This window comes from Nelumbo lutea, chromosome 3, assembly GCF_056320005.1.
Source record: "Nelumbo lutea isolate HS-2025 chromosome 3, American lotus-T2T, whole genome shotgun sequence".
NCBI lineage: Eukaryota > Viridiplantae > Streptophyta > Magnoliopsida > Proteales > Nelumbonaceae > Nelumbo > Nelumbo lutea.
In genome coordinates, this window is record NC_142686.1 from 99,415,081 (window position 1) to 99,439,405 (window position 24,325).

A 24,325-nucleotide genomic window follows, 5' to 3' on the forward strand; every position below is an offset into this window, starting at 1 on the left:
ACATGTAAATGAGCATCAGTTTTGCATGAAATGGATAAAGTATACAGCAAAATTTTACTGTAAAATAATTCCCCCCCCCCCCAAAGGGAAGAGAAATTATGGAGCTTTAAATGCTGCATCTTTTCGTAACATCTAGCCCACCACACCATATACTTCTCAGCTTTACCCAGAATATTTGACTCCACATGATGCTCCAAAGTACCAAACTCAACTGTTACACTCCTTCAACAATGACCAGCACACAGGTAATGGCACGAGCTTCTTTCCTTCTAACCTTGTTGCATTAATTTCGATTTGAAAATGGTTAAATGTCCTTCTCACTTTTTTCAACTCACCTAAGCAAGCAATCATTTTGGATTGGTGGGGATACCCCTTCCCCACTGTCAACAGAGCCTCCTACCTATGTTTTTTCTTTTTTTTTTGAAAGGTGGTGAATAGAGATAAATGGCTGCAGAGGGAGATGTTTCCTCAACAACCTAGTACAACAGTACATTTCATAGTGCCATTACAACCATAACACGGAAAAGTTGTCGTCCCATAAAATACCTCCCCAAGACTGCTGAAAACGGTTGGACTTAAATCCCCTGAACAAAATATGAATTGTTACCAATTTCAGCAGCATGACTCTTTCTATCTTAGCACACATCTTCTCAATGGGAAGGAACTGCTCTTTGAAGGTTCTGCCATTTGTCTCCCTCCAAATGCACTAGCAGATCACTAGAGGGATCATATTCCATAACACATTACCCCTCTTGCTGAAGACTTGGGACCTCCAAGAAGAAACCAAGGATTCAATATCAGAAGGGACCACCCAACACACACCAGGCTGCAAAGCATGAAACCAAATAGAATAAGAGAAGCTGCGGTTTACTAGCAAATGTTATACGTTTTCCTCAGCCTGCCCACAAACACAACACCAGTCGATGATGCACATTCCTTTTCTTCTCAGAACATCTATGGTTGGGATTTTACCTTTGATAGCACCCCCAAGGAAAAATATCACCTTTGAGGGCACCTTCTACTTTTAGATCCACACTCAATAGGGTTTCTCTGTCTCCACATAGGCCAAGTTTTGAAACATTGATATGACTGAACACCCCTGATTTTTCATTTGGCCACCAGAATCAGTCTTCAAGCATTGGTTGAGGCTTTACCTGTTCCACAGTTTGCAACAATGCTAATAGGGTCTCCACATTCTAGTCATTGGCATTACTTCTCAATGTGGTATACCATACAATCTCATTTGCATTCTCCTCTTAGAGTCACAGATTCAGGCAGCTTAAACTTGGGCCAAAGCAAAGATGGTGGGTAAAACACTGCTGACTGCTGAGTGGGCCATTTCCATACCACCAGTCTTTCCAGAAGCACATGCTCTCACTTGTTCCTGATTTAAAGATGACAATACTTGAAGAAGATATCGCTGTTGTTCATGATTTCCTTCCACAAACAAGTGCCATAAGCTTCAATAACAGGGCCTAATTCCCAACCAAGACCAGCCTCCCCACACTTACATTTAATTTATTTCCTCCACTTCTCATATTTCTCAGTACCAAACCACCATAACCATTTGGTTAGGGGAGCATTATTAATCTGTTCCAGTGGCTGAATGCCAACTCCACCTTGGTGTTTAGGCTTACATGCCTCTGCCCAAGTCAGTAAATGCATTTTCTTATCCTCCTCTTTACCATCCCACAAGAAATCCCTTATCAGCTTCTCAATATTATTCAAAGCCGAGGCTGGAGATCTAAAAATGGACATAAAGTAAGAAGGTAGGTTTGAGAGAACACTCTGGATTAGGATAATTTTACCTACCTTAGATAAATTATTTCTTTTTCCAGCTGGATAATTTGGATCTTATTCTATGAATCAGTGGGTCCCAAATTTCCTTTGACTTGCAGTTGTTTCCCGATGGAAGACCCACAAACTTTGAAGGGAGGGAACCAACCCTGCAACCAAATACTGCAGCAATATCATCAATGTTTCCCTGGTATATTGGACATTTATCTCTTTCAAATGTTTGATTTTGATTGGTCCTATACTTGAATTAGTATGTAGCAACTCTACGTCTCTACCTCATGGGTTTGGCTGTGGCCTTGTAACCACAAAGATCAACTCTCTAATGATAAAAGAAGCTCTAATAAGTAGCAAAGAGACCAAGGGCCAATTGAATATTGAAATGCTGAACCATCCACCTGATACGTGCATGCATGCAGCAGCCGAAGACCCGGTCAAAGTGGATAGCAGCAGAAGACCCAGTCATGTTAGCTCTTAGTTGGGATAAGCCTTATCCATTCAGTTTTAATTCTGTTAGAATAGATAAGTCTTCAATTCTGCTCCTAGATAAGTGCATTCTGTTTCCTAGATAAGTGCATTAGATAAGTCTTCAATTTCTGTTCCTAGATAAGTGCATTCTGTTTCCTAGATAAGTGCATTCTGTTTTTTTGTTGATAAGCTCCTAAGATTAAGGGGCAGTAGTTCCTATTTCTACTCCCAGTTTGTAGCACCATAAGGCTATAAATATAGCCTGAATGAATGGAGTTGGCATTGGCTTTTCTACAAACAAACTCTCTCTCTCTCTCTTCTCCTTATTCTAGATCCTTCTCCCTCTTGTTAGATAACTTGAGCGTATCATTGGTATCAGAGCCGGTTCGACCATGGACACCCGTGGAAAGACGAACACGGAGTTCCGCAATGAGGTCAATGAAACCTTAGCACGACATGAGTCGAGCTTCAACCAAATGAACACTGTCTTGCAAGCAGTGTTAACTGAACTCCAAGCCCTTCGAGCCTCACGAACCACTCCCAATACCACTCCTTAGACCAACCCCTTCGCCCATGAAGAATCCTCACAGCCCCATACTTCCCGTTCAAGCTCCATCCATGACCACCCTCATCAACACGTCAAGCTGTCATTCCCAAAATTTAATGGGGATGATCCGAGCGGTTGGATTTACAAGGCGGAGCAGTATTTTGAATTTCAAAATATTGTTCCGGACCAACAGGTGTAGCTAGCTTCCTTCCATTTGGAAGGCATCGCCTTACAGTGGCACAGGTGGTTGACCAAGCATCGCGGACCGCTCACATGGGAAGAACTCTCCAAAGCGGTGTTACAACGGTTCGGCCCCACCGACTACGAGGACCCATCAGAGGCATTAACCCGCCTAAAGCAAACCACCACTGTGACGGCTTATCAAGAAGCCTTCGAGAGGCTCTCTCACCAAGTTGACGGCCTGCCCGAAAGCTTTCTCATTAGCTGTTTCATTGCAGGACTTCGTGATGACGTTCGTTTAGATGTGAAGATCAAGCAGCCTCGAACTTTGATAGAGGCGATTGGAGTGGCCCGGTTAATTGAGGAACGAAATCACTTACAGCGGAGAGCTAGCCAACCGATTCGATCCCCATCAGCCATGACAACCCAGAAGGCGTCGCCCAACCCCATGGCCGGTGTACTTGGGCCTCCACCAAGCTCGCGTGCGAACCAGGTTTCCAGTGCTCCTTCCTCAACATTCCGGCGACTCACCAACCAGGAGGCGCGAGAACGTCGTGAGAAGGGGCTGTGTTACTACTGTGATGAGAAGTTCACCTCCGGCCACCGTTGTGCACGTCCACAACTGTTCATGATTGAGGATCCGGAACCGGCGGACACGGAGACTATCGAATCAGAGGAGGAAAACCAAGAAGCCATCCCTGAAATCTCCTTCCACGCTATTGCAGGAGCTGAGCACCCGCAAACCATACGTGTTCTTGGGAAACTGAAAAACAAGAACATGACCGTATTAATTGATGGCGGCAGCACCCACAACTTCATTGACCAAGCCATCGTCTCCAAGCTCGGGTTGCCAGTGAACCGAGACAAGAAATTTCAAGTTATGGTGGCCAACCGTGAAAAGATCGAGTGTATGGGGCAGTGCCGATCTCTCACCCTCGCCATTCAAGGACATCCCGTTACCGCTGACTATTATGTTCTTCCCATCGCAGCATGCCAGTTGGTGTTGGGAGTACAGTGGCTAGAGACGCTTCGACCCGTCGAGATGGATTACAAACAACTAACCTTGATGTTCAAAAAGGAGGGACTCTCTTGCACCTTCCAAGGATTGGGACGAGCCAGCATCGAAGCCTTAACCAACAAGGAATGCAATGGGTTACAAGGTACGGGATTTTTTTTTCAAGTAGTTCCTTCACATAGCAGCGGCCAACCAGGTTTTCTTCCACCCGAGATGGACCACCTTCTCACCGAATTTTCCCATGTGTTTGAGCCGCCCACAAGCCTGCCTCCTAAACGACCACATGACCACCGGATTGCACTGCTTCCCGACAAAGGACCGGTGAGTGTGAGGCCATATCGATACCCGTATTACCAGAAGACCGAAATAGAGAAGATGGTGAAGGAGCTTTTGCAGACAGGGCTGATAAGACCAAGCAATAGCCCATTCTCATCGCCGGTTTTGCTAGTGAAGAAGGCTGATGGAGCTTGGCGGTTTTGCGTGGATTACCGAGCACTGAACGAAATCACTATTAAAAACAAGTATCCCATTCCCGTGATTGATGAATTATTAGATGAGCTCTACGGCACCAAATTTTACTCCAAACTAGATCTACGGTCGGGATACCATCAGATTCGAGTGCAAGAAGAAGACGTTCCTAAAACGGCTTTCCGAACACATGAAGGGCATTACGAGTTCTTAGTGATGCCGTTCGGCTTGACGAATGCACCTGCAACTTTTCAAAGCCTCATGAACGACCTCTTCCACCCATACCTCCGGAAATTTATTTTGGTCTTCTTCGACGACATTGTGGTTTATTCTAAATCATGGGAAGACCACCTATCTCATTTGAGAGTTGTTCTAACTGTATTATCCTCTAACAAATTATTTGCAAAAATGTCAAAATGTCAATTTGGGGTTTCGTAGGTCGAGTACTTGGGTCATGTGATTTCAGAACAAGGCGTGTCCGTTGATCCAGCCAAAATACAAGCTGTTCTCGCATGGCCTACACCAACATCAGCAAAGGGGGTCCGTGGCTTCCTCGGGTTAGCAGGATATTACCGAAAGTTCATCCGCGACTTCGGAAGCATTGCAGCTCCCTTAACCCAACTGTTGACCAAAGGGGGATTTCAATGGAACGAGGCAGCAAAGCTGGCCTTTCAGCAATTGAAGAAGGCACTCACTTCACCGCCAATCCTACGTCTACCAGATTTCTCCCAACGGTTTGTGATTGAATGCGATGCGAGTGGAACCGGGATTGGCGCCATCCTCATCCAGCAAAACCGACCGGTGGCCTACTTCAGTGAAGCATTGAAAGGTTCAGCCTTGGCATTATCCACCTATGAGAAGGAGATGTTAGCTATTGTCAAAGCCGTTAAGAAATGGCGCCCATATCTGCTTGGGAAACCATTCACAGTCCGCACCGACCAAAAAAGTCTTAAATATTTACTCGAGCAGAGGATAACCACACCGGCACAAACGCGGTGGCTGCCAAAGATACTGGGCTACGACTATGAGATCGAGTATAAAAAAGGGACTGAGAACCAAGGTGCAGATTCCTTGTCACGTATGGCTGAATTTCAGTTTCTTTCCATCTCTATACCACACGCAGACTGGTGGCCGACGCTACAAGAAGAGGTCAAACAAGACACCTTTTATGGGGAATTGATGAAAAAGCGACCCTCCCACAAGTTGCTTCAACGGGATGGGGTATGGTTCAAGGGGGACAAGATTTATTTGAGCCCCACCTCCACCTCGATTTCAAAGGTGGTGGCGGACTGCCACTCATCCCCTGTAGGGGGACACTTTGGGTTTCATAAGACCCTCTCTCGCATCAAGCACAACTTCCTTTGGCCCCACATGCGTCGGACGGTGAAGGAGTTCTTGCAACAATGTGATGTATGTCAGTGCTTCAAAACAGATTGCATGAGACCAACGGGATTGCTTCAGCCATTACCAATTCCTACTCAAATGTGGACAGACATCTCCATGGACTTCATCGAAGGATTGCCTTCCTCCAATGGGTACACGGTTATCATGGTAATTGTGGATCGGTTGACAAAATATGCCCACTTCATTCCCTTAAAACACCCATTCACTGCCACCACAGTCGCGAAGGCATTTGTTGCCAACGTTGTCCGCCTACACGGAGTACCAACATCCATTGTTAGCGACCGTGACAAGGTATTCATCAGCTCATTCTGGCAGACACTTTTTCAGATGCATGGGACGAAATTGTGTATGAGCTCCAGTTACCACCCCCAAACCGATGGGCAAACCGAAGTTGTTAACCGGACGTTGGAGCAATATCTACGGTGCTTTGCAGGTGACCAGCCGCGAAAATGGGTAGAGTGGGTTCCTTGGGCAGAATACAGCTACAACACCTCCACTCACTCTTCCACCAAAATGACACCCTTCGAAGCAGTCTACGGAATCCCACCCCCTAGTCTCCTGACCTATGTACCGGGTACAGCTCGAGTAGGGGCAGCTGACGAATACTTGCGTGACCGGGACATCATCCTACGCGAGCTACAACATAACCTCCAGGTAGCCCGGAACCGGATGAAATGTCAAGCGGACCAGCACCGACGAGAAGTCTCGTTCGTAGCAGGTGACTTCGTGTATGTGAAGCTACAGCCTTACCGGCAGACCTCGGTGGCGTTTCGGCGTTCCATGAAGCTCGCCCCACGTTATTTTGGGCCGTACCCAATCATTGAGAAGATTGGTCCAGTAGCCTACCGCTTAGCCTTGCCCCCCGGCTCTCAAATCCACAATGTGTTTCATGTCAGTTTGTTGCGGAAGCACTTGGGACCCATCACCCCTACTTCCACTCAGCTTCCTCCAATCTCGGATACTTCGGCCATCCTACCCCAACCGGAAGCAATCCTGGATCGCCGTATTATTCACAAGGGCAAATACCGCCCAAAATCCGAAGTCTTGGTCAAATGGATTGGGGCGCCAGCTGAGGATGCAACCTGGGAGAATGAATGGCGCTTCAGAAAAGCTTATCCCGACTTCCTTGCGGACAAGGGTCCTTCAGGGGGGGAGGAGAATGATACGTGCATGCATGCAGCAGCCGAAGACCCGGTCAAAGTGGATAGCAGCAGAAGACCCGGTCATGTTAGCTCTTAGTTGGGATAAGCCTTATCCATTCAGTTTTAATTCTGTTAGAATAGATAAGTCTTCAATTCTGCTCCTAGATAAGTGCATTCTGTTTCCTAGATAAGTGCATTAGATAAGTCTTCAATTTCTGTTCCTAGATAAGTGCATTTTGTTTCCTAGATAAGTGCATTCTGTTTTTTTGTTGATAAGCTCCTAAGATTAAGGGGCAGTAGTTCCTATTTCTACTCCCAGTTTGTAGCACCATAAGGCTATAAATATAGCCTAAATGAATGGAGTTGGCATTGGCTTTTCTACAAACAAACTCTCTCTCTCTCTCTTCTCCTTATTCTAGATCCTTCTCCCTCTTGTTAGATAACTTGAGCATATCACCACCCGATCACAATCAGTGAAACGCCCTTTCATTTCACTTGATCAAAGCCCAATATGTATCTTTATTTGAAATGGCTCACTGGTCCTTAATGAATTGATCGCTTAAACTCTTGGTTCATCTAGTTAGAGATGATGCACAATGTAACATTTATAATGGGAAAAGATAAGATAATAAAATCACAGAATAAATTCATAACCAGAAAGGAAAATCCTGAATTCTAAATTAAAAAGCATATACTTACTTCGCAGACAAGGAAGATCCTGCACGCATGGATCAGCTCCACTTCTAGATCAATATGAAGTAAATAGTAAGTGAACATTATGAGATTATCATACTATAACTTTTTTAGGGAACAAACAATCAAAAAGCAATGACTCATTATTTCTTCACTATATCTAAAACCTATGATGAAATTCTCCAAAATAAGAAAGTAGAAACTTACAAGTAGTTTCCCAAAAAATAGCTACCAAACAAATTTCTGGAAAAAAAAATAATATAAAAGCAAAAAGTTTAGAAATCAAGACAAATATCTAGCCACATCAAACTGGAATTACAAGCACATTGAATCAAGAAAAGATGTTCTTACACGTGTCCTCGACAACTAATTTGCCTCGAGCTTTCTAATGTAAAATTGTTGTAAGAAAGATCACTGTATTTTAAAGATACAAAGAACAAAGAACAATCATCTTCTTGAAAAGAGTTCATTGCATAATAAGATATAATATATACAATATTAATTTCCTTTAGCTTGAAATAATAAACTTCCTATTTCATAAGTAGGTAATAAGCATCACCTAACTAGAAATTGAGAGAAAACTTACATGCTTTCTCCTTTATTTTGCATCCAACTAGGCACAGAACCATTTAGCATGTTCCCAGTCAGAAATCTAAAAAAAAGTGACATCAGTGGTATTACATGGTTGAGTAATTGTTTGCACTATCCTAGCATTGTGAGAGGCAATTAGAAATTTGTGACAACTCCAACACCAGAATTATACCACTTACATGCGATCCACTTTTGACAGCTTTTCATAGCTATCTGGAAGTTGCCCAGTCAACTTGTTAAAGCTGAGGTCTCTGCAGAGAAAGATGGTCACAAATACAATAAAAGAAAAGCTTCTGGCCCAAAGTATTCCTTACAATCACATTGTTTCTAAATGTTTCCATCAAAGGCCACTCCTAACTTTGAATGTTTATATTAACATCTCAAAACAATTCATTAGAGTAATGTACCTATCCACAAGTCAAGTAACAGACATGTACATAACCACCAGTTAAGTACCTACACCTTTTTTTTAGTATTATACTTCTAATATGAATCTAAAAGTTCTCCAATTTTCCATGATAATATTTTTAATTTAAATTAGACTTGATAAAACAATTCATTTGACCAAGGACTAAAATATCAACAAAATATGCCCGTATTGGGGGATACCGTATCTGTTTCGGTGTACCCAGATACACTTGGATACACCAATACAAAAGCTTCTTAAAAACTGTTAAAAGTTTAAAGGTGGGAGTGGGGCCCTCTAATACCTATAAGTAAAAAAAAAAAAAAGTATAAAAAAATTAAAAACACCTACATATCGGTCATATCAATACACACTGATACCCACTTGATACAATTACTAGTTACTGATTTGGAGAAATCTTTGCACCCAAAAACCTCTCACCAAATCAGATCATGTAGAAATGCCTAGATGTGCACTTTTTCTGTTCAAATGGTTGTCTGTCTGGCCAAAGGGTAAAATAAATAATTGGTAACCTAGCTAACAAACACCAGAAAATAAAAATGATTTGATGGAGAAGTGATCACTACAGTCTAGACCCCGTGTATCAATATTTTAATCCCTTCTTTGGATACAAATTACTAGTTACTGATTTGGAGAAATCTTTGCACCCAAAATCTCTCACCAAATCAGATGGTGTAGAAATATCTAGATATGATATTTTCCTGCTCAAATGGCTGTCTGTCTGGCCAAAGGGTAAAATAAATAATTGATAACCTAGCTAACAAACACCAGAAAAAAAATGATTTGATGGATAAGTGATCACTAGGGTCTAGACTCCATTCACTGTCTGACAAAAGAAAAAGAAAAGAAAACTCATCAAATTGACATCCCAACCACTAGTTGCAAATAATTTACAACACCACCTCTCTAGTTTCTACCATGTCATAAGGAGAGGAACAAAGATCTACCACTGCATCAGCTATCTCCCCAAAAATTGGATCTAATATCCTTTCTCCAATAAAAGCCACCACCCAATGTTGGTCCCAATTATTTGGGGTCTTGGGAGGAGTGGACATGATAAGGACCTAACTTTTGGCAATTTTTGCACAATGTGGCATCCCTTAGACTTGAACCCGCATTGTCATGATTTTCAGCCGAAGGTTTTACAATCCACTACATGTCTGGTTGTTAAAACCAGCCAAATGATAAAGAATAATGTGCCAGACATTTATATCCATAGGGTTCCATGAAGGGCGATGATTCCCAACAATACTTGCTTGCAATGATTCTTCTCCAACACACATTGTAATCTTTCCAGAATATCCATTGTCACTTGAGAGAAGGAGCAGCATTATTTGGATATGTTGTATACCAAGTACTCCTCCTTTTGATATGCAAGCTGAGCCCAATCCTCTAACTGTAATTTCTCTTGATCATTGGACTTGTCCCAAATGGAGCCCTTCTCCATTATCCAGGATATTGGCTAGTGATTTGTAAACAGACATGACTGACAAATATAATTTGAGATTGGCAAGGGTTTGTTTGATTAAAATGAGCTTCCATCACTAGAACAGATATCCCTACTTCTACCCTACCAATTTCCATCCTTGACTTTCTTTCACTTTTTTCTTTTATCTTTCTGATTGACATTGGCATTGGTATAAGAGGATGAATTTGCAAGATTGGGCAACTGGGAACCAAAAAAAAAAGAACTTGTTGATGTGGTAGTTGGTCTTCTGTATCCAAATCATATTAATCTAATTTTCCTAATATTTTCTCTTTTATCCTTCTGATTGATGTCAGTATTGGTGTAAGGGAATAGGTTTGCTAGATTCGTCAAGTTTCAAATGAACTTACATGTAGCAGGTAGCCAGAAGATGGGGAGACTTACAAAGTTGTCAAAGTTGTCATTTGTCCAAGATATTCAGGTAAATTTCCAGTAATGTTGCAACTCCTTAACATCCTATAATAAGGAATGAAAATAGTGTCAATTCAAACAACACAATATAGATAATCTTCTATATATATAAAATTCAACTCACAGTGTCTTCAAGCTTGTCATGTTACTCAGTTGTGGAAATCTTTCTTCTGGTCCATTTGTATCACTTATCCTCCTGCACTTAAACAATTCACCAAGAGTAAATACAAGAAACTACTTCATTAAAGATCACAAAATATTCATTTATCACAAAACAACAAAGACAATATGAAATAAAGAGGATCTTTGCTCACAGGTCCGTTAGCTTTTGCAAAAGAGAAATCTCAGTAGGAATGGGCCCTTCAAAACCACTTGCTTGTATCCATCTGCCATTAACCAAATGTAAATGAAATAAATGTGATTGTGAGTGGCTTCTAAATTCTACTTCTAGAAGACATTCAGAAACTAAAAATTAAAAAGAAATATATCTTACAACATTGAGAGGTTTTTCCAGTTCTGAATAATACCAGGTATTTTTCCACTAAACTGATTATCACTTATGCGGCTGCACTACGTTACAGATTATCATCAACAGTTAAAAAGAAAAAGAATCAATATGACAAAGACAAGAAATCTAAATTTAGGCATATAGTTTTCGGAGGAAACTTACAAATCCGTCAAGCTGATCAGGTTAGAAAGTTTCCCCGGCAACTGCCCCGTGAAATTATTCGATGAAAGTACCCTGGAACAGCCAGCAGAAAAAAAAAAAAAAAAAAGAGAGAAATAACCCAGCTTACACAATAAGATCCTTTAAAAGTATGGAAATTCGATAAAAACCAGAAGTATAAGAAGCCATAAATAGCGCGTAATGAAAGAAGGGACTTACAATCTTCTTAAGTTGACTAGATTGCCAAGTTCTGGAGGAATAACTCCAGAGAGTTGGTTGGAGTCCAGGACCCTGAAAATTCAAACTATTTAGTTTTAAAATAAACAAAGAAAAACTATACCGCTGAAAATATTTAAGTAAAACAAGGGAAAAACAGAAGTTACAGCTGCTGGAGAGTGGTGAGGTTCCCAAGTTCTTTGGGTACTGAACACGATAATCGGTTTGCCTGAAGGGCGCTGCAGTAACAACAGTTGATTGATTGTAAAACAGAAAAGAAAAAAAAAAAAAAAAAAAACTTTTGAATGCTAAGTTACGCCATGAGAACAAGAGAATAAGCGAATACACTATTTACATTATCTCCAACTTCATAGAACCCCATTCCTGAGGTATTGTACCGTGAGATAGTTGCGGGTGAGAACACTGTGACAAAGATCGAGATGAGTTTTAGTTAAGTTAGGTACTACTTTAACATAAACGAACGAGTGATGAGGAGATAATAGTAGAACTCAAGGGAGAACGGGTGATACAAGAAGCTCTTACAGTTCTTTGAGGTACGGAAGCTTAACCAACTCTGACGGGAGCACGCCTGGTAGACCCTGAGATTTAAGGACTCTGCACTCCAATGGCCAAACAAGTAGGATTTTAGAGATCAGCAGTATTCAAACCAGTTTTCGACCTAAAAAATGTATTCAGAGTTCAGACCAGCTTAATATCTACTAGCGGGGAGCAGCGGCAAAATTTAAAAATGCCATTTAGAGATACAATTTTGTTAGCTTATTTGGAGATATTAATTTTTATATTTTTAAAATAAAATAAATATTATTATGAATAATAAACAATCACGTAGAATTAGTCTTGAACCGATTGTTTAATTGGATCGAATCATAAACCTTATTATATTAAAAACAATAGTCAAGATAATACTAATTCATTTTTATGTTAATAAGTTAAACATTTTTAATTAATATTATCTTATTTATAAAACATGATAAAAAATACAAGAAAGATAAAAAATTATATATTTCATAAAATGTTTGGTTTCAGACCTGAATCAATTCTAGACAAGTAAGAATGAGAATCAATCCAATAATTAATCAAGACAAAATTATGGAACAAAAACCATTATAATTATGTTCAATCAATTTAGCTCCATCAAGATAGACCCAACCCATTAGTTCAGCCCTAGTTTTTCTTAAATAAATTAAATAAATAAATAAAAGTCTATTGGGATGGGACTAGTATAGGCTATCTTGAACTAGACTCGACCAATTGACAACACTAAATATTGGGCTCAAAGGAAGAAAATAATTTGTTAGTAAATTAAATATAGATAAATAAATAATTTAGTAAAATAAATAAATAAATGTTTTATTGGAATCTATCTCTAAATGTCACATCTCTTTTATTCTACCAATGTATTTTATTAAAATAAACAATTTATTTAATTTTATTAAATAAATAAATGTTTAGATAATAATAATAATAAAATAAATAAATGAATAAGTAAAAGTTGAAATAGAGAAAATGAGAGAGAGAGTTGAGAAAGAAGAGGAATGGCATTTTATTTATAGGATGTCATAATCATAAATAATTGTATGTAGTACTATTGGAATTTTCAAATGCCATTGAATCAATTATATAAGGAGATTTGTCTTATATGTGGCATTATTGTAATTTTTGAATATTATAAAAGCAATTATATATGGAGGTTTGTCTTATTTGTGATATCCTTGTAACTTTCTAGACAAAGAGAGGTGGGAGAAAGGAGAGAATAAAGAAGAAAAGGGAGAGAGAGAGAGAGAGAGAGAGAGAGAAAGAGAGAGAGGCGTGTAAATAATTTAGAGAACAAAAAACATGTAAATGTCAACGCCCCAATGTTGTCGTACACCCTCCCAATGCTTTAAATATATGGATAACTAAAGTCAAACGAATAGGGGCATTCTACGATATGAATGTTTTTGTTTTCATTTGTTTTTGGAATCGCCACATTAGAAAAAACAAAACACATGTCCTTTAATTCTGTTTTTGTTTTCAAAAGGAAAAACAAGTTGGTTTTATGTCAAAAAACAGTATGTGTTTTTGAAACCAACAAAATATTGTTTTTTACTTTTTAATACAAAAACAAAATTTTTAGTATAGAAAGTAGATGATTTATGGAACATGAAGTTCAATATTTAGATAAAAATATGTTTTTGAAATCAGATTCAAGAACATGTTTTTCTATTTTAGTTTTGAAAACAGAAAACAAACACACAACCAAATATTTTTTATTTATTTTTGGAACCGACAACAAGAAAAACAATTCACATTGCGGAATGCCCCCTACATAGTGCTTTTATTTTGGATAAAATACTTAAACCTCCCCTGTATATTCCGACCAACTCTTTAACCTTCCCTCCAAGTACAAAACAAAAAAAAAAAAAAAATCCCCTTCTTGTTTTCATGGGGGTAGCGAGGGGGGCAATAGGACAGGTTTGGGGACGGTTTTCTAAATTCTAGACATTACTTACCTAAACCTCTGAACCAATGTTTTTGAATTGTCATTGACCATGACAGTCTGTATATTTATAAAAGTGTTTTTATAAAAGTAATTTCATAAAAACACTTTCATAAGGGTACTTTTGTGAATGTACTTTTATAAAAATACTTTCATAAAAGTACTTCCGTAAAAATGATTTTATAAAAATATTTTCGCAAAAGTTCTTTTTTAAAAGTGATTTCATAAAAATACTTCAAAGTACTTTAGAGTATTATAATAAAAGTAGTTTTATATTAAACTTGGGCAAACCGCTTTGTCCAAATTCGATCCATTATGTGTACAAACCATTTATATTTGGACCCGTCCAAGTCCATATAATCTTTTGGACCGTCCAACCCGTCCAAAAGATATTTGGACTAGATGGGGTCCAACCCGAATCCAGTCTATTGACAGCCCTAGTTAGAACATAAAAAGCTTCATGTAAGTGCTACTTGTGTTCATCAGTACTTCAACTGTACAAGAATGTCATCAAAATATACAATGACATGTTTGCCTAGAAAAGTCTACAAAAGTTGAGTCATAACCTTCATAAAAGTAGACGGGACATTGGACAACCCAAATGACCTAACTAGCCACTTGTACAATCCTCCATTGGTCTTGAAAGTTGTCTTTAACTCATCACTTGGCTTAAAGAGATTCTAATGTTAATCTCTTTTCAAGTCTTAGTAAATACTATGGCTTGGTTGAGTTAATCCAACATCTCCCCCAATCATGATATGCAAAATCAATACTTCATTGTTATCTTGTTGATGACACAGTTGTCTGTATACATTCACCAGGAGTCATCCTTCTTGGGAATGAGCAAGGGAAGGATAGCACAGGGACTAAGGCCAGCTTGGCCTAATGTGTCCCTTCTTGAGTAATTCTTCCGATTGTCACCACAACTCTACAAGTTCCCGATGGTTGAGCCTATAATGGGGTTAGTTAGGTAGGGGAGTACCTGTACGAGGTTAATCTGGTGCTGGATGTCTCATAGAGGAGGGAGGCTATCTAGTAATTCTTCAAGAAAGAGGTGTGTGTACTCATTAAGGACTAGCATTAACTCCTCTTACATTCAAACTTAGGGGTGCAACTTTTCCGGGTAAGGGTTTGGATTTTGTCAAATTTTCAATAGGTCCAACCCGAAGCTCGAACCCAAAACAATGTAAACTGTTAACTCGGGCCAACCTGACTTGCACCCCTAATACTCATTGTAATCCATTAGAGTGATTGCAATACTACAAGTTTTCTATTGACCTCAATGGAGGGCCTCACTAGAAGCAAATGGCAAGCACCCATATGTATTACATCACACCAAACCTTTTTAGTGTATAACTTACTCATTGAGAAGTTTATTAAACATCACTTTGCGAATTTCACTTTAGCTCCTTTTCTTTAACTAGTTAAGAGAGTATGGCTGGGATGTGCACTGGTAGGAAGTTGAAACTTTTAAACGGCTTCCTATAAAACGGCATTATGGTACTTGCCTCCATGGGCCGGAGATGTGCACTTGGGTTTATAGTCATTCCATGGGCCGGAGATAACACCGAGTAGAGAAGAGAGAGGCAAAATCATGCATATTTTTTTTTTTAAGGAATACATGTCTAACGAAGGGGTAATAATACCGTCCATGTTATTTGCAATGTTAAAGACTCAAAAGACGTTTAGGTACAAGTGGCATTGTTTTATTGGGTAAGTAGAGAGAATTGTAGAATTGAGTTAGTAGGAAATCCGGGCGCGAGGGATCAACCTCATAGCTTAAAGGCCACAAAGGAAGATTCTTCTCCTATGAACCCATTTGCAATTGAATAACTTTTTAATTCTACTTAACTAGTCAACAAAGTCTTCAGGGTGTAGCATTCCAACAAACTCAATAATCTCTCACTTGATTCGACCATCATAGTGTCACAGTAGGGCTTTTATAGTGATTGCATTATGTTTGGCGTGATAACAGTCTAACTCTGGAAATTGCCAAGTGGATGATGTTGAGGCATTGCCATACTCATCCATGCGATGTCAATGGGGTGAGTGAGATAAGGAAGGGGAACTGAGGAAGGGACAGGTGAGACCTTTTGGAAGTCCTCCTATAATAAAGCTCATGAACCAAGTTGGTAAGCTCTTGGACCTGATTGAAATCTGGTCCAATCTTTTGTCGATGTTGGTGATGTAGTTCTCAAGGTCCTACATCGAGGGGTTGTTCCTCTACAAGTCTCAAACAAAACTCTCTTTGGTATCGTTTCCTCTCTATGCCCATATGCCATTAGCTCAGATACCAGGAGGTGTGGTCGGTAGTTCCAAAATGGAGTATCTCTCTCAAAGAACAATTGATGACAACATAAATACTACGACCATCAAGGACTAAAGCAGATAGTAATGTGATCCTCTTGGTTTCATAGCTCGTTGAAGTTAGCGACCTTAGACCTTAGTCACTACTTCATGCATGTAGGGGTACTAAGGGTTTGGTCTCCATGGCTATGTAACAAGTCCAACAGTAGGGAATGTGGGGAAATGAAACAAACTTCAACAAGGAGTATTCTTCTGCAAAATTCAATTGTGTTACAAACCCAGTTTGACTTATGTATATATATATATAAAGTCAAAGGTGTGGTTACAACAATCAAACACCAGAAGCTCAAAATGGAAATTGACACTTGATAAAGTCAAACACATGATCTTGTTCATTCCTCTCTAACCCTTTTCTTTCTCATTGTTTTCTCATATCCTTCCTGACATTGTGCATCAATCACTAATCTATCTTAGTTTTTCATCTCACTGCCACTCTTACATTTGTCCACTAAAAATTTGGGTAACAACTTGAAGGGGCACTCATGCCAGAAGCTTTAATATAAGTAGCAACTTGTGAAGGTTTATAGGTTCCTGATTTGTGCAATAACGACTATGGTGGCTTCACAAAGGATAAAAGTGGTGTAATAGGTATTTATAGAGGATTAACTACAACAATTTTTTTTATATTAGTATTAGGTAACCTATTTTATGCCCTTATAATAAAGTCCTGTGGATTCATAACAGCTTTTTCATCAAACCAGTATATATAATAAACTGATTACCTTTAAAATCTGCCCATGAAAATATATTTGTTTCTCTTGGGAAATTTTGTGGAGGGCAAAACTAATATCATGTGATGTTACGTATAATTAAACAAAATGTGATGGGTTAACTAACAGAAGGATAATGCGAGTTACCCTTTTAATTTGTAATTGATTACTTCTACCCAAGTTATTTTTGCTTTTAATTTCCCCAAACTCTTTTATCCCTTTTAATTTGTTATCGATCACTTATTCAAACAAAGTGTCATATATGGTTTTTTGTACAAGTGATCTGAGCAATCTCTTTATACATACTCTCTCTCTCTCTCATTTTATTCCATATTTTGTATGACTTCATTTTTAATCTTGTCCTTTCAACATTTACCATGACTCATCAATCTAAGCATTTGTATTTCTACCATACTCCTTACTAATAAGTAAGCACGTGCTTTGCACGTGGCAATATTTGACAATAATGATGATAATAATAATATGTATTCAAAATTTTCAACAATTTTTTATATTTTGTGTATAAAAATAATTCCTATTTATCACTCTTATTTTGGTATAATATAATGAATATATGATATTAGAAATGTGCCCAAATGGTTTTTACAAATTTTATTTATTTTTATAATTTTTATGTTTTTATACTTTTTTAATTTTATTATTTAATTATGACATCAAGGGTTAACACATTTGAGCTAAAATGTTGAACTACTGACTTACCACCAAATTTTCTATTTCTATTTTCTATTTTTTTGTATGACATGATGGATATATAATATTAGAGATGTGCCCAAATGTCTTACTACAAAATTTCTTCATTTTTCATTTTTTTTCATTTTTTTATCTTTTTTATATTTTGTATTATGATATAAAGGGCTGACACAATTGTCCCAAAAGGTTAAATTGGTGACCCTCTACTAGATAATAATGTAAGCTAATTTTTGCATAAGCCTTATATTTTTTGTATTCCATTTTCATCATCAATAAAACAATTCCTTTTCATCACACTTATTTTATTTAATATGATTAATTTAAAATATTAGTGAATTTTTGTATTATTTTCATTTTTTGGTTTTTATCATTTTTAAAATTTTTATTATTTAATTTTGATATCAAGGCCTGACACATTTAATCCAAAAGGTTGAATTGTTGATACACCCACAAATATGAATACAATTTCATTTTTATGGGTCAGTTTTAAATTTTGTATTCCATTTCCAACATCAATAAAAACAATCATTGTTTACCATACATCCTTATCTTTAATACATATTCCCAATTTTATACATTTTTTGTATTTATTCTCATTTTAAAAGTTTTGCTATTTAACTATGACATCATCGGTTGACCCATTTGACTTGGATGGTTGAATTACATACCCACCACCAAGATGGAAGAATGATGTCATTTTTGGGTTGGTTTTAAACATGGGTTTTATATTAATTATTAATAGTGCTAAAAGTAGATGAAATACTTTATATGAAGCAAAGAAAATAATGATAGAATTTATTAGTAAAAAAATTAGTTCAAATATAAGCTTTAATGAGATAGAATGAGAATTAATACATCAAATATAAGACTTAATGAGAGAGAATGGAATGAGGTAAAAAGCAGTTCAGATTACATTTTTTTGTCCTCACAATAAGAGTGAGAGAGCAAATTAAAAGATAAGCACATTTTTATCATGAATACCTTGAATATAAGATTTAACGAGAGGGGTGAAAAGTAGTAGTTTAATTACATTTTTTATCCTCATAATTAGAGAGGGACCAAGTTCAAGGATAGGGGTATTTTAATCAAACAAAATTTATACACTTTCATTCATAATTTTAATAGTAGCATAGATTTTTTTTAACTGCCCAAACTTTTATTTTACAAAATTGTCCTTTTAGATGAAGTAATATTCTCCTATCACAAAAGACTAGGGGTGATCATTTCAGCCTGGCCCGAAAATTCCGGGCTTGGGCTTGGGTTTTGTGTTCGGGCCCGGCCTGGGCCCAAGCCCACATCAGGCCCGCAAATTTTAGTGTCAGGCTTGGACTTAATACTTCAAGCCTGGCCCGGCCCACATATATTTAAACTTACATATTTTGTGTATAATGTATACATGTTATTTTACATTATATTATATATAAATATTATAACATGACATGTATAATATATAAAATAAAGTTTATATGCATGTTATGTCATTTAATATAAAATATTTTAGATATGTAATGTTTTATATATGAAAGACATTGGCCCAGAATCAGGCCCGACCCAGTCCAAGCCCGTGTAGACATAGGCTATGGCTTATGTTACAGGCCCAAAGCCCCAAGCCAGGCCGGGCCTGAGCCTAAGCTATAGCCCTTATCATAAGTGCAAACCCCGGCCCGGCCCAGCCCATGATCACCCCTACATAAGACTCCAAATGCACCATTTCATTTTGCCCATATTTTATAGGCAACATCCTCTTCAATCTATCTATTTTTGTTATGAAATATTGAACCAAGGTACTTAATGGAAAATGTGTCATTAAGTTATCTTTTATGTTGTGTTTGGTTTGAAAGAATTTAAAAGGTAGGGAAAGAACCATTTTTCCCTACCTTTTCTTTCAAACCAAACATAGCCTACTTAGTCTCCAATCCTAAGTTTACCTTGGTTTGCATTCCTATTAATTATTATTATTATTATTATTATTATTATTATTATTATACATTGTACATATTTCATTTTAGTTCTACTTATTTTGGAACCTTTTGTTTCTAATGTATATGACTACAAACCTAGTTTTACATTAAATCTTTTGTTAGTTTCATCAATTAAAACCATGTCATCAACAAACATCAAACACCATGGGATCCCCTTTTGAATAAAAAAAATCATCTATAAGTAGTACAAAAATGCCTTAAAGATGGTTCCTTTACGTATTTGGAGTGTTTCCTTTTATTGAAATATGTCAAAAAAAAGTTTTTAGAGGTATTTTGGTCAATAGACACTCCAATATTGTAATTCATGAACAAATTAAAAATTTTAGAGTTTAAAATAATAAGATCATCATTTTTTAATAGGTTATTAATGGAAAGTATCTATTGTATACTTTAAGTCAGAATCTAGTAAGCATAACATTATAAGCGCACAACATTATTAATCTTTTTTAACCATAAACTTCATACCCCTTTATCAGAATATCATCTCCCTTTGTGTGTGTGGTTTTATCTTATTTCATTTTGTCCCCCATTTTTCATTCCCCCTTGAATTACAATCTCATACATTTCATACAAATTTTTGGGTAAATTGTTGAAACATCATTTGAAGTTTTTGACAGTTGCTGAAATTTCCTCTGAAATTTGGTAATTGCAATCATCTCCCCTGAACTTTTTAAATATATTTGCAAGTAAATCCCCTTTGTTAGAATCTTCTAAAAAAGATGTACAAAATGTCCAAAATACATATACAATTACTATTGAGGTTGATTTCCACAGAAAAAAAAAACAATACAAACTTTATAAACAATAAAAATAGAGAATTTAAAATAATAGCTTTAGATTTGAGTGATTGATATGAAGGTCAAGTTTGAAAATAAATCTATTTTGGAAAAGAGATTGGAAGGGTTTGAACTAGGAATTCATATGAAGAGAAAATTTGGAAAATAAACATTGTGGCCTGGAGTAACTGTATGGGTATTTGAACATTTTCATGCCTCTTTTTAGAAGATTATAACAAAGGGGGTCTACTTGCGGCTATGACAGAGGGCTTAGGGAAGGTGATTGCAATTACCAAACTAACAGGGGAGGTTTCAGCAACAACCAAAACTTCAGGAGAAGTTTCAGCAATTTACCCCAAATTTTGTATTTTTTTTCTCTTCAAGATATCTGTCTTCCATTTCAATTTCACTGTCCAAATATGAAATGTCATTTTTTTGCCTTGCACAAGTAAAACATTAGAGGATTTGAGCTCCTTCTATTCCACTTATGACTTGAGTCATTAACAAATTATCCTACTTGCCCTCTTTTAATTTCTTGCTTTCCAAAGATCTTTAGGAAAGGTTTCCATTAGCCCCTCCATTTACTCAATGCTTCACTTCTTTCTCTATTATTCTTAACCAATTTACATTGACATTACTGATGAGAGATCCATTTCAGCATTGACGTCACACTATGGAGAATCAAGGTACCTTCTTCCAATATTGAAGTCAACTGATGTACACAATAAGAGTATGATTTGCTGTATGGCCTATCGATTACTGAGTTTAAGTTCTTAGAAAAACCAAAGACAAATTATTTTGGGCTTGAATTACTTTTTCAGGTACTTGCAACAATAATAGGTGAAATATCAATTTGAACATTTCTGATAGTTGGTTTTCATGAGAAATACAAAATTAAATATTCCAAATTCGCCTTATTCGCTTCATTTCTACGTATTTGCTATCATTTTAGTCATAGATATAATATAGCCGAGGTCTCTCAAAGTGGGTATTTCTTTTTTTTGACTTGGGGCTCTTACATGGGGTTTCTTTTCTAATTTTCATGATTTTTGTTTATTTTAATATTGATATTGGAATAAATTAAATTACATCCCAAGCCCTGTCATGCACACCTATTACTTAGAATATAATTTATCAACTCTTATTTTCAACCAATTTTGATTGTATTTGGTATCATTGTTGTTTTATCTGAAATCTTTTGGGTTAATCAATATATCTACCTGAAACCTTTTGGATTGATCAATACAAATTAGTGAGAATGATTATACTTCATAAGAAAGTCACTTCATCTAGAATGATTATACTTAACTGCTTTGGGACAGGTAAGTTTTAACCAGTAAATGGCACACATTTTTAAAATATGCTTATTGGGGGTATTCATGGTCCAGTTGGTGCATTTTAGAAAGAATCTCATACCATAAGATACGATTACGGTTTGGTCCAATTTCTAATATGATCTACGCCACTCAATTAGGCTAAACCCAATTAGAATTAAAGCCCAAACAACATACATGCTTGCATAAATAATAAATAAACTTTTAATATAAAATAATCAAAACATCATCATTGGTACACTATATAAGAATCAAATTTGGTTATAATGATATATTTTTGAGACCCCAAGGTCAATTCCATTAATCGTCCAAAGTAGTTAGATTCAGTTTATATTTGAGAGTTTAGATAGAGTTTATGATACTGAATGATACCGAAGGAGCCTTGACCAATCAAATTTCTCCGTGAATATTCCCTTATTGGTCATATTTGTTGATATATATATATATATATATATGATGTAGACACATTCGGTTGGGCCAATGGCGAGCCTATACGCATTAGGCGGCTAAGCACAGAGTGGAACCAATCGGGTCACGGGCAGAGCTGAAGTTAGTACCTCGCGTTGGATCAATCAAGGCCCATGCTAGGTTGGGCTTGGCAGGCCTCGCGGAGCCAATCGTGCGCCCTCACCTGGTGCTCCCAAATGATCACGCCCTCAATACGAACTACATCCAAGCCATCCGATGTCACCTACCCCTGGCGGCCTTAAGTATAAATAGGAGGCAATCCCCTCCAGGTAAAGGATTGAATACTCCAACTCTCTAGCTCACTCTTAAGATTACTTGCTCTCCTGTGACCTCGTCTGGGTGTTCGCATCTCAGACCTCGTCCACCTCGTACCCTCTTACTAACTTGACCATCGGAGTTCTCGCCCTGGGTCTTCACCCGAGGTCTTTGACATTTTTCTTCCCTGCAAAACCAATACTGGGATCCTCATCCACCTCGAGTATCGGACACAATAGATATCGGACCTTGGACCATAGATCTCCCTGATCTCGGACTCCACTCCTCAGCCACACCTGTCCTGAGACTTCTAGTACCTCGGGTCTACTTGGACTTGGGGGTGAATTGATAGTGTTGACCTTGGCCAATCCGAGCATCAACAATTGGTGCTGTCTATGGGAATGTCGCTAAGACTTCCTTCAACCTAATTTGCAATCAAGACTTCCTTCAACATGATATGAAACACCAGGAATGCCCAGAACTTAGTCACCAACAAGCAATTCCAAGAGGTCCTAGACCGATTGGACAACCTCGTCGGCGTGTTGAGGTGTGTCCCCAGGCAGGAAGCTGCCCCACCCGGGCATCGGGCTAGTGGGGGTAGTGCGAGTCTGCGGACCCGCTAGCCCTTAACTCCACTGACTCCCACCAGGTCAAGCCCTCTGAACCTGGTAGCAACCGACGTGCGAGCCAACCCCCTTGGCATGCAAGACCTCCCAGTCGAAGGGAGAATGAATCAGTATGGTGTTGCAACCGACGTCAAAGCCAAGGGCACCGCTACCGACAAGAAACACCACCTCCACCTCGCACCTTGCACCTTCGAGACTACCTCGACGACAGGTGGGCCAAAAGGAACTGAGACGTAGCCAACCCGTCTCACCACCGAGGAGAATGGGACGAAACCGAGGTACCCACTAGTGAGCAGATCACCGATATACAGGCACAACTCAGCGTGGTGAAGGACGAACTTCGGCAAGTCAAGGAGAGCTGAGGTGACACCTCGGCAAGACAGTATCCCTCCACTAGGATGGGTGCCTTCACTGCCACCATTACCTGGGAGCCTCTTCCACAACATTTTAAAGCCCCCATACTAGAGACTTACGAAGGCAACTCAAATCTAGACTAGCACCTGGAGAGCTTCTGGGTACTCATGCTCTTGTATGGGTACTTTGACACATAGATGTGCCGAGCCTTCCAGGCAACTCTCAAGGGGGCAGCTCAGCATTGGTTCTCCGGGCTCCAGCCTTGAAAGCACAGACGTACATCGCCACAGAGGAAGCCTTGGTCAACGAGCCCCGAGGTGGAGAGGCTGACCTCTACCATGGCAACCACCGACATGAAGATAACTGCGGTGACGACACCATCAGGAAGCCACCGGTCTCATTCTACGACGAGTACACGCCGCTTAACTCCACCCGAGCACACATCCTCATGCAAGTAGGAGGGGAGGAGTATGTAAAGTGGCCTAGGAAGAGAAAGAGGAACCCTAAGAGGGGTGACCCAACAAAATACTACACATTTCACTATGGCATCAACCACGACACCAAGGAGTGCTACAACCTTCAAGATGAGATTGAGTTGCTCATCCGCCGCAGGTATCTGAAGCAGTACGTTGGCACCGACCTCATCACCTCACCCCAATAGCAACGGTTGCAATCAGTCATCACCAACGTTTCGGCCTTGGCTGTACCCGCAAGCCGAACTATGTAACCTCAA

General features: G+C 38.4%; 1 protein-coding gene across 1 annotated transcript in view; it reads right to left on the minus strand.

Moving 5' to 3' along the window:
• Positions 1-24,325, minus strand: part of LOC148867129 (putative leucine-rich repeat receptor-like serine/threonine-protein kinase At3g14840) — a 40,647-nt gene that overhangs the window by 10,780 nt on the left and 5,542 nt on the right. Inside the window, 15 exon segments of the mRNA XM_088976463.1 lie at positions 7,718-7,761; positions 7,919-7,954; positions 8,063-8,125; positions 8,298-8,363; positions 8,482-8,553; positions 10,600-10,671; positions 10,751-10,822; positions 10,941-11,012; positions 11,120-11,191; positions 11,297-11,368; positions 11,513-11,584; positions 11,677-11,748; positions 11,865-11,910; positions 11,913-11,932; positions 12,053-12,124. Coding sequence (XP_088832589.1) covers positions 7,718-7,761; positions 7,919-7,954; positions 8,063-8,125; positions 8,298-8,363; positions 8,482-8,553; positions 10,600-10,671; positions 10,751-10,822; positions 10,941-11,012; positions 11,120-11,191; positions 11,297-11,368; positions 11,513-11,584; positions 11,677-11,748; positions 11,865-11,910; positions 11,913-11,932; positions 12,053-12,124 — 923 coding nt within the window.